Source organism: Condylostylus longicornis, unplaced genomic scaffold (genome assembly GCF_029603195.1).
Source record: "Condylostylus longicornis isolate FDR11 unplaced genomic scaffold, ASM2960319v2 ptg000010l, whole genome shotgun sequence".
Taxonomy (NCBI): Eukaryota; Metazoa; Arthropoda; class Insecta; order Diptera; family Dolichopodidae; genus Condylostylus; species Condylostylus longicornis.
Window position 1 is genome coordinate 22,587,251 of NW_026577979.1, and position 12,081 is coordinate 22,599,331.

At 25.2% G+C, this 12,081-nt stretch overlaps 1 protein-coding gene across 10 annotated transcripts in view; it reads right to left on the bottom strand.

Annotated features, from left to right (window-relative positions):
* Nucleotides 1–12,081, bottom strand: part of LOC129619114 (disintegrin and metalloproteinase domain-containing protein 11) — a 417,704-nt gene that overhangs the window by 18,133 nt on the left and 387,490 nt on the right. For 9 of the 10 annotated variants that reach the window (XR_008697842.1, XM_055534202.1, XM_055534200.1 and 6 more), the window contains 2 exons: nt 5,223–5,384; nt 3,504–3,571 (listed from right to left, as the gene is read on the bottom strand). Coding sequence is in view for 9 of the 10 variants with exons in the window: in XM_055534202.1 (XP_055390177.1) it covers nt 3,504–3,571; nt 5,223–5,384 (230 nt within the window). In the remaining variant the exon portion in view is untranslated. The remainder of the gene's footprint in view (nt 1–3,503; nt 3,572–5,222; nt 5,385–12,081) is intronic. The other variant, XM_055534206.1, reaches the window with a different exon arrangement.

A 12,081-nucleotide genomic window follows, 5' to 3' on the forward strand; every position in this document is an offset into this window, starting at 1 on the left:
TGAAACATTGAATTACTTACTATATATATTCATTTTAAAACAGAAGGAGTACCTACCTATTTCTGCATTTAAAAAAAAATATTAATAAGAATGCCAGTTTGTAGCTTTTATATGGTTATTCTTCTGTATAGCTGTTTTCAATTCTCTGTTACAGAGTTATTGTAAAAACAAATACGTATGTATAACATGAGGACTATTACCATGCCTTTAGTTTTCATTTTTCAATTCAAATTTGGAGTTCTTGTGACAATTGCTTTTATTTTTTTTTTAAATAATGTTGATGATAATAATTGTCAAAACTTAAGCAAATAAATAAAAGTTTTGAATATTTTAAAAGTAAGAAAATTTGATATTTAAATATTTTCAAATGAACAACAATCGCGATGAAAATTATACAATTACCGCGAAATCCGCTTATAGTCACAAAAGCACAAAAACATGGAAATTTTTATAAGAATCTATGACTGTAAATGTAATAAGTTCACAAACGCTAGTCAAAAAACAGTTCGCAAACTCAATTTATATATGACAAAATGAAGAAATTATATCAAATGCATATATGGCATCGAGTAACATTATTCGTAAAAAAAACAGGCTAATAACCGGTATGTGTTTGAAATGTTTGTGATTTTAACAGGCCGTTTTCCGCTTATAAACAAATTAATATATGTGAAAGCGAAATACTTAACTATTATGAAATTGTAACTATAAACGGATTTGAATGTATATATGTATAATTAAAATTAAAATTCACCCGTTAGTAAATAAAAATTTATATGTATACCTATTTTATTTTATAACAAAATATGTGATACTTTAAGAGCAAACATTTTAATTCTTTTCTATTCTGCTTTGTAAAATCTCTGCTATTTTTACTATTTTTGAATATAAAAGTATTGTTTTTTTCCACTTATTATTATCGTTTTTTTACATAACAGTTTTATGATTTAAGACAATTTATATTGATTAATAATTTTATTTAGTTTTGTAATCTTTAATATTTTTAATTTTACCTAGTTTTAGATTTTCATTAAATCAATCTATAATTTTTATATGTTCAAACATATATTACCTATATACTGTATTACAATTTTTATTTGGTTGATGTCAACTTGTTACATATTACATTTTAACTCCTCATACAATCTTACATATTGAATTATTCACTATATAATTGTAAATTAAGTATATTTTTGTGTTCACTGTTTTGCTGAATTATAAATAAAAAGTATTTTTATACAAATTACATAGAAAAACAATATTCGTATTATTTTTTTTTTTATTGAAAAAAAAAACAAATGTAAAAAAATATTATAAATCCAAAAATCATTATTTAAAAAATATAGGCAAAAAAATTAAAATTGAAATGTTAATTTTAAAATTAAAAATCTTTAATATTCAAAAATTTGTTTTATCTTCTTTTTTTTGCTTAAAAACAGTGAAGAATCAATTTGAAAGAGTGCTTATATCAAAAGGAGGTGCGGAAAGGCTTCTATAATTTAAATTATAAAAACAAACAATGAACATAAAGAAAACAAAGTAGAAAACTATATTTAAAAGTTACAATATTAAGCTAAATACATGAATTTTAAAAACAAAACCTGCCAAAAACTAAATAGTTTCTAATATACTTTATAATTATAAGTTTTTTTTAAAACTGTTTAAAAGTGCGCAATAAATGACACAACTCAAATTGTAATATAAAAAAAAATAATAACAAAAATATTGCATACAATTAGAATGAGATTTAGTTATTAACACATAAACGTAATAGTATTAAGAAAGGGAGAAAGTATTCAAGGTAGTGCTGTCGCTTTTGGTTCTATTGTATATTTCTACTGCAATTTAGCATAATTTACTGGAACATTGCGATTTGCTTAAAACTGAAATTTTTTATATTATATATTAAAAAAAAAAAGTGTGCTGGGTTGTAATGTTATATATTATTATGCCATATAAATTTTGTTATTATATATATGTAAAACTTATATATTTATACATATATATCTTATTATATATTTACTAAATATTATTATCTATGCGCCTTTAAATTTAAAAAAAATATACATACATATGTTTCAATTTATAAAATTGTTGAGCCTCACTCTCGACGGATTTATCTTTCTGAAACCGAAATATATAAAAAGGAAGATCTCAACATATTGAAGGGCGTTAGATAAATAATATTAGGTAGTTAAAAAAAAAAGAAATTTTTACAGCTTTGTGGGCTGTAACTTTTAGAAAGGAGAAGAGGTAAAAATTTTTTTCTAGAAAAATATTTATTTGTAAACAAAAATCGCAACATTATCCTGAAATTAAGCTAATTGGTTTTCAAATTTTATTATAGTCTCTATATTAATAAGTTAAGAAAAGTTGTACAAAGAATTCGATTAGAGCAAGTCTAAATGTCCAACGTAATGAATTCAAATCTTATCTGCTTGTATAGGTATTAATATCCCATTATTATGTAACATGGCTACCAATATAATATTATACAACCTTATTAATTATATAATCTTTTAACAATTTTTACTCTAAAGTTTTTTCTATATTTTTGAGTTGTGCCATTGTTTGTATTGACACTATGATATTTTTTTCTCTATATTAATTATTTTCATTCCATATTAAATTAACCGGGTTTCCATGCGAAATTATTATTTTTTTCCTTTTATTTTAAGTGAATTGTTATTCTAATTTCAGTGTATTGTAGCATAATTAAATATGTACAAAATAATTCCTCTACACAAAAAATAAAATTAAGCAAAATAAAATTATAATTTAGGTAATTTAGGTATTTTATAATAAATAGGCAATTTTGCAAATATATTGTAAAATTTAACTTAATATTAGAAAAATGATTCAAATTTAAAAAATATAATGATTACTCTAAAATAATATTTAGAAAAGTATAATTATAATTATGTATATAAAGTTAATTTTAAAACACGAACAAAATGCAATTACAACTTATTTTTTAATTTTATTGTCATAATATTTATATTACTCGTATGTATTAAATTTTAAAAATCGTTGCAAAATTTTTAAAAAATATTTAAAAAAAAATGTGTATATAGTTTTATTAAAGGAAATTTAATTAATGTTTATACATGTATGAATAATTTATTTGTTTTCTCTTAAGTTAACAAATTTAAAATTCAATATCCGAGAAGTGCGAAATGAAAATAATTTGTATGGGTTGAGGTTGTTAATTTTATATTGTAAGAATTGTATAAAATTAATAAGAAAGAAGTTGTACTTCTTTGAGTTATTTGGATTAATATTTTGTACATACACATTTCAATTAATTATTTTTCCTTTAAATTCTAAAATTTTTATGTATATGGGATTGGTGCCATTTAAAGAACATCTAAAATTTATTAATATTCGTTTTAATATATATGTATTAATATAATATATATATATATATATATATATATATATATATATATAACTATATATATATATATTTATTTATACGCATATGAAAGAATAAGTTCACTTACCCGAATGTGCTTGATCCTCTTCACTTCCAGATCCTGTCATTCTTCTTATATTATGAGCTTTGTGATCCCTGAAATTTTAAACAAATTTGTTTTTAATTTTCATTTTTGAAATACATTTTGGAAAATTTAATCAACGGCGAATATTTTTCTTATATTTTATTCTCTTCTCCCTGATAATCGAAGAGGCACTTATAATCTAGCAATAATTATAATGAATGGTCACTTTAAGAAAATAATTTTTTATTTAAATAATATTTATTTATATTACGAGTATATATAAAAGATATATAAGGTATGAACGTATTTAAAAAAAATATTTATATACGTGGTTTTTAATGGTTTGTAAGTATTAATAATTAGCGTTTTTATAAAAACTTACTTAAAATAGCTGAAATAAATTTTACAACACTATATTATCATAAATATTTAAATGAAAAATGTATATATAAAAGTATATATGTATTTATCTTGAGTGGACTGAGAAGTAGTGAATATACAACTCTCATTTTAGTTTAATGGAATATTAAAATACAATAGGTAAAAAAAAGGTTTGCTTCATACAATTATTAATTTATAATTTAATTAGAAATTGAAATTTCATTCGTTGTATATATATGCATATATATGTATGTGTATTTTTATTTTAATATCACATTTTGTTACCTTGTATTTTTCTTTTCAAAAATATTTCATTGAAATACATTTTGTATATCCGAGAAGATGTCTCGGAGAAATAAAGTATCATTTCGTTAGAGTAGAGTTATAGAAGAGTTATAAAGAGTGTTTATATAACGTACATTATTGTAACACAATGGTATACGTTATATAAACACAAATATAATTGATAATTATATATATCAATTATAGTTAATTTTTTTTAATGAATTGATCATTAATATCAGAATATGTATACGATACGACAATTATATTATTCTTCTTTCTATTTGTTAGAGCTATACATTGTACATGAGGGTTATTTAATTTATCATTCTTGTACATTAGTTCCCCTTGATAAATATTTGCTTTTTTGTGCATATTAAGACAGCAGATTTGTAATTTACTTGACTTGTAAGCTTAGATTATTTCGAATTAAAAATGATTTCCACGTTATCATCACATTTTTTTTTTTATTAATAAAATGGATTTATAAGTCAGCTTCAAATCAGGCATATACCTGGAGAAACGGATTTATTAAAAAATATATCGGTAGGAATTTACGAATAGAATAAAACAATTTGAGAATAATGGAAATTGTATCCAAGGACAACAAAGAAGAACCTTATTTGTACATGATAAATTAAAAAACAAATGTTATATTTGTAGCATTTACGTTTTGATATACCGTTATTGTTAATGATACTTTATTATAATTTAATTTATCTAGTTATTCAAATCAAATATCCCTAATTTTAATATTTTAAATTAGTTTAAGAGAAATATTTAAGTTTAATTAGTTTAAAGAAAATATTTGCGATTATAAAATAGATGCTAGTACAATATTGAAACGTTTATAACAATGTTTATTAAAAATGTTATATTAATATCCATTAATTCAAAATAAAATTTAAATATTATTTCATTCTCCAGTTAAATAGCCAATGTAAAAGAGAATTCACATTTTCAAGTAAGTTCAAGTTTTAATGCTGAATAAACACCCAACTCCTTTATTATTCCATATTAAGAAAATTGTATATAAAACTCACAAATTATAAAACTTACCTAAACACAGTTTGATTTCCATACATTAATTTACTGGAACCGTCTAATGAAACCTCTTCTACAGATTGATGATGATTGGCAGTGGTACCTGCTCCTCCGTAGGCTTTTGCGATTGGTTTTTTCGAATATGGTGGATCATACTTTAATCGAGTTGTTTTCCGTCTATTTATTTTTATTTGTTTTTTTTTTATGGATATTGTCATATTTATTTTTTTTTCAAAAAGATTTCCAATGGTTTCCAAAACGAAATTCGTTTAGTTTGATTTTGTTTAGTAAAAGAATTTGTTTAAAAATTTCCCATTTAAATGGAGAATTGATTTTTTATATATATATATTTTTAGATTTAAAATATGTTATACAGGATTCAAATACATTAAATATTTTGGTTTCGCATACACACACAGGACATTTTGTTGTATTTTGGTTGTTTCAGTTTGAATTTTTTCATGTTAATTAAATTATCGAGTGATGATATATATGATATTTTATATATATATATATATATATATTTTTTTTTTATAAAATGATGGTTTTATATATATATATATTTTATATTTTGTTTGTTTGATTCATGTTTTGATATTTTTGGAATTAAATTTTGCAATGTTTTTCAGATGAAAATAAAGAATATTGGTAAAAAAAATATGATTTTTGTTTAGTATTTTTTTTTTTGTGAATGATATTTAATTAAAAAAATTTAATATATATGTATAACATTTAATTATAAATCTAGATTTAAATATATAATGTGCTTTACCTAACTAACTATAATTGTGTTAAAAAATACAATAAATATAGTGTAACATTTAATACACACACACACATACATCAAATAATTTTTTAAGTTTACAGAAACAATTTTGAATGTGAAACGAACTGACATTTAGTTTTTCATAATTTTGAAACTATATAACGCATTAAAAACGTAATTAATAAATTTAATTTAATAGTAAAAAAAAGTTATGAACATACTAATGTAAAGAGGTCTTTAGAACAGAAAATTAAACGGTTACTTTAAAAAATAATCCAAAACATGTTATGACATTTAAATGAAATATTTGCAGAAGTTCAAGATCTACCTAATAACTATAAAGAATATTTACTGGCCTACATATAACCATATATTGTGGATTACTGAAGCCCGTATTGAAAAATAAAAACCTATCCAAGCAATTAAAAGTTCATTTTTAGAGTACAGTTGAAAAATATGTAAAATATAATTTTTTATCCTTGCTCTCTATGGGAAGTATGATTCACCAAATCTGTAATAAAATTAATGCTATTATTTTATTAAATGATGTTACTAATTTGTTAATAATCGCACAATATAGTTATTTAATTTAGAAGTATTTCTTGTCCTAAATGCTTTCCTAATTACTGTTTGATAGTAATTCATAATATGCTATAATTAAGAAAATCGCTATTACTCACCAGTAACAGCACGGAACTGAAAAGCCAGCATAGAGATATTGGTAGATACAACAAAGGTTGTATCCCTAATAATATACTCCAGAATAGTCGAAAAATTGGATGCATCAATCAGAGAAGAACAGGCGGGGTTTCGGCAAGGTTGGGGGTGGACAGAACATGCGAACATTTTGAGAATGATCATCGAGCAGTCAATAGAGTGCAACAGACCGTTATATGCAATATTCATAGATTTCGAGCAAGCATTCGATTCCATTAAGCGCAGCATGATATGGGCAACACTAAAGAGACACAGAATCCCTGCAAAAATCATAAATATAATGCTACAACGCAGAAACTCAGTACCCCAATAACAACACCAGCAGAAGTAAGACAAGGATGCCTCTTACTACTATTCGTCACAGTACTTGACAAGTGTAGGAAAGAAATAGCACCACGTAGAAAGGGAATAATCTGGCAGCTTTCGCAGAAACTCCAGAATATGGAGTATGCAGATGACATAGTCATATTGAGCCACTCAAAGGGTCGAAGCTTTGGGTCTACGCATAAATCCCACTAAGACCAAATGCTTGAGAAAAAGCTCTACAAGCCAGATACCAATGTACTTACTAAAAACCCAGATTGAGGAGGTAGCAGAATTTGAGCACTTGGGTAGCATGATAGCGACTGATGCAGGCACGAGTAGAGACATAGAGCACAGAATATCAAAGGCCGGAAGTGCATTTGGAAGGCTGCGGCCGGTGTGGAGGTCTACACAAATAGCAAGGGGTACAAAAATCAGAATATTTGATGCGTGTGTCGAGTCTGTGTTGCTCTACGGAAGTGAGACGTGGCTGGTTTCAAAGAACAACATGAGAAAATTACAAGTGGTTGTAAACAGGTGCTTTAGGATTATATGCCGCATCTTCTGGCCCAGAAGAATAATGAATGAGGAGTTGTGGATTCTGACAAAGCAGGAACAGATCTGGGTCTAGACAAGAAGGAAAAAGTGGAAATGGATAGGCTACATTCTGAGGCGGCCAACAATATCAGAATGTTATCAGAAACGGTTAGGACAGAATGTGAGCGAAGCGGCAAGACATGGTCCGAAGTAAAAAGGATGGCGCAAGACACAGAGAATTGGCGAGGATATGTCGAAGCCCTATATTCCCTAGGGGAATAGAAAAAGGAAAAAAAAAAGAAAATCGCTAAAAAATAAAAATGTCATTTAGACTTTTAATACTTTTCAAAAAATTTTTTACTCTTCTTCGTGGACCCATTTTCAACCTTGTTTCTAGAACTTTGAAGTTAGAAAGCAAAAATAAGTAAATTTTTAGATCTTTATCAGAAACCTATTTCTGTAGAACAAAGTTTTTAACCAATTCCCCCCCGCCCCCATAGTTGAATATTAAAAATAGAGAAATGGCTGCTAAAATTAAGCGTCATCTAAAGTCATTTTTTTTTCAAACTTTTCATGTCATTTTTCTTCTAGATCGTAAGTTGCACCAGTCTGAAATTCTGGCAACTTTTAAATAAAGTAATAAATAGTTTAGTTCGTTAGAAGTTACCGCTTCTCAAAGTTTGCAAATTTGAATTTTTGACGCCTTTATATTCAAAACTGAATTTTTGACACCTTTATATTCGAAACTTCAAAACTTTACAAATTTCTATAAATGTAGAAAGGTAGCGATAAATACCATGCCATTCAAAAATATAACTATTTTTCCTAATTCACGCAATTAACCGTTTAATTCGACCCTTATGTTTTTGCCTCTTCGTTTTTTTTTTGTCTCATCCTAAATGAATGCAATCTTTGAAAATTTGGTATATGAATGAAATTAATTTTAATAATGTAGATTGTTTTTAAAATTATAATATTTCCACTTGTTGAAGGAAAAGTACTAATTTACAAACCATTAGTTCAAACCAACTTTATTAATTTAACTTTTTATAAATGTAGGCCAGGCCTTTTCGAAAGCTATACTATCATCAATTTTTTCTGATAGCAATACAATCTTTTTTAAAACATTTAAATAAAAGATCAACTAAGTTGCTAAATATTATAAAGAAATATGTACAAGCTACTAGTTATCATACAGTCATATCTTCAACAATCGACTTTCGATGTATAGATCTCTCCCAAGTTTTCGTAAATATCATTTTAATGCAACGGTGTAAAGTTTTAAGTAAAATCATTCTATTTACAAAAATATAAACTTTCAAAGGGAGAAATGAAACTCACTACATATTTGCTTTTGAAACCAAAATATAGACTTAAATAGCTACAATAAAGGTTTTATATAAAATTTTCAACTTTTATGTTAGTATAAATTTTTCAAAAATTATTACTCTTTCATTCCCTCAAGTTCATGGAAAGATTATTTGAAATAAGAGAATTGCCATTTCAATAGGTAAATTACTCCTAAAAGATTTGTAGGCAAATTCAAGATCCAGACTTAAAATGCTAAAAAGCAATGTGCAATTTTGCCAAGGGTTTGATCAACTATAAATTTTTCAAATAAAAGTTGCAGGACAAATTTACTATGTTACAGCACGAGGCTGCATTTTCTCATTCATATCTTAAAAGTAGAGAAGGACAAAGAAATTTAAAAAAAAATTAGTAGTAAACCAAATAATCTAATTGAGAGGTTAATTATTGGTCAAGGTTACAATATAAATGTTTGTTTCCTGTTTCGTATATTAAATTTTATATATTCCGCTTATAAAAAATTTATGAGCTTTATATGTTTAAAGAAATGAGTTCTCAAAAATTTTGTGGCGATTAAGCTTAGAAGGGAAAGACGATTAAAAGAAAAAGTGTTCCAATAAAATGAACTAATAAAAATGTTTATAAATTCTTAAAATTTTTGAAAGTGCTCTAGAATTTGTTGCCTGCAGTGCTTGCAAGTCCAATAGAATGTTTTAAGAAATGTAATTTATGGATTTTGTGTGCCTATAACTTTTGAAATTTGGAAGGTAAAAATTTTCGAGTAAGTATTTATATGCTAAATTCACTAGATGTACACATTTCTTTCCAATTTTCTTAAAATTGTTCTTAAGGCCCTTACTTAATTGTAATCATAAAGTATTACGAGTATTACTGCTTTTTATAAAAAAATTGTAAAAAAACAATAACAATTATAAAGAATAGCAAATGAAATATGGTTTAAAAAATTTATGAAGGGTCTGAAAAACTCTTTTTTGATTTTTTAATATTTACGGTTATTGATAATATTAATTTTTTATTTTTTTTTACTTGAAAATTTAGTTTTGTGTTTTAACCATATTTGTTAAAATTTATATAAAAGTTGTCGAAAATATTGAATCGATAAATGTAAATTATTTTTCATCGAATGTTTTATTCATTAAAATGTGAATCGATAACAGTGTATGTGTATTTTTGTAAATTAATAGCAAAAATCTCATTAAAAATCTTTTATGAAACTTAATTATTATTAATCATGTAATAACAATTAAATAAATTTTTAATGTAATTAAATTCTCTCCAACACCTTCACACGATATTTATGGTACACGATAATATATGGTGAGTATTTTGTATAATGGTAAATTTATAAAAATATAAATTTTTTAATTTTTTATGTTATATTTTTATAATACTTCTGCAATAAATTTTTGTTTCACATTTTCGCGGGAATTTACTTAACATACCGCTAAAATAAATTGGTATCGAATCATTGGTATGAAATTTGAGAAATGTCAAAATTCTAGAGAAAAAATTTCTCCTGGAAACAACGGCGACATATGACAACTATCATAATTTTATAAAATATTATATAACTTTTCATCAACGGTAACATAAAACCGCAAAAGAAATTTATCTTACATGCAAAAGAGACAAATCATAGCTTTTTAATTCATAGAAATATAAAATTATTAGACTTGCAATTGAATACTTTGGGAACTCATATTAGTTTTCAAAATAATATTATAAGATTTGAAACCTAATATAAAAAAATTCCTTCTCACTTTTCTTATATTTTCAACAAAAATAAAAAATTTGAAGAGAGAAATTTCTTTTAGAGATGAAGTACTCTATTCTCCCTTTAAACGTCTATTGTCTGATTGCGACGTTTAAATACGCATATACAAATATATATGACTCTAACTTAACAGTTGTGTATGTGACTTCATGTTCTACTCTACAATTTTTTTTAACAAATAAATTTTGTTTTTTACTAGATCCAATTTTTTATGTTAATCGTTTTAATATGTAAAGTAGATTTTGTTATATTGCTAACTAATTATTATAAAAAGTTAAGTATGCTTGTACATCTTGTTTACATTGCCAAAAGATCCTCTTTTGAAATGTTTTACAACAATAATATTTATTTTTTTTTGGATTTAAACAAGTACTGTTCATTTTGTAGTGCATATAAAAATTAATTGCTTTTATACTTGATGGATAAAAGAAGAAGTGCAGACTTTTATAATTTCAATATATTAATGAAAAAGAAAAAAAACTACTGAAAACAATTATTACGTTTAATTGGTCCCTCAAGTTTTCAAAGCTCAAATTCTTGTACTTCTTATAGTTATTCTTTCACTTTGCTTCGATTTGCATTTGCAAAATTTTGGACAAAATACCGTTTTAGGTAAACGTATTTTAAACTGTTAACTTGAAGCAAATGTTAAGTAAGGTCTTTTATAAGAAAATTGTAAATTTTTAATTTTGTTTTATAATTAATTATGAGCTTAGTTTTATATCATTAAGCTTTTAATTTTATAATTAAAAAATATTTTTTTTATTTGTCATGATTATTTTATAAAAGTGTCAGTGAGTTATGCTTTTTTAAAAAAATTTCTCTGCTTAAAATTAGTTTTTTTATTTAAACTTCCCAACAAAATTGGAAAAAAACTGCTTTTTAGCTTCACCGTATTTATCTGTCTGCCAATGTGTCCGTTTTTTACACGATTTAAGATAAAAAGCTGAAATTTTAAAAAATTACAATAGCAAAATTGCCTTTGAAATTAACCATAGGCTTAATTCCATTTTTACCGACCGTATTGTGTAAACAATAGGTAGGTTATGTGATGGCAACAAATTTTGCATATCGAGTTTTCGGTGGGAATGCACTTCTCCATAGTAGGGAAGTGTAAGTAAACTATTTTTAGCAACCTGTCGGTCCGTCGGTCTGTCGGTCTGTCGGTCTGTGTGTGCACGCGTGTATCTCAAGTTCGGCTCAACCGATTTTGATGAAATTTTATATACAAGTTTATTTCCACCATGGCACGAATTGATCAACTTTTGGTATATATCAGGCCTCGGGAACTGCACTTTTTAGCGGGCCTGTTTTACATTTTTGAACATTTTGAAGAAAATATTCAACCGATTTTGTTGAAATTTTATATATAAGCTCAGCTCGACCATCCGCGAAACTTCCTAACTTTTGGAAAAAATCAGGCGTCAGCAACTGGACGTTTACTACGG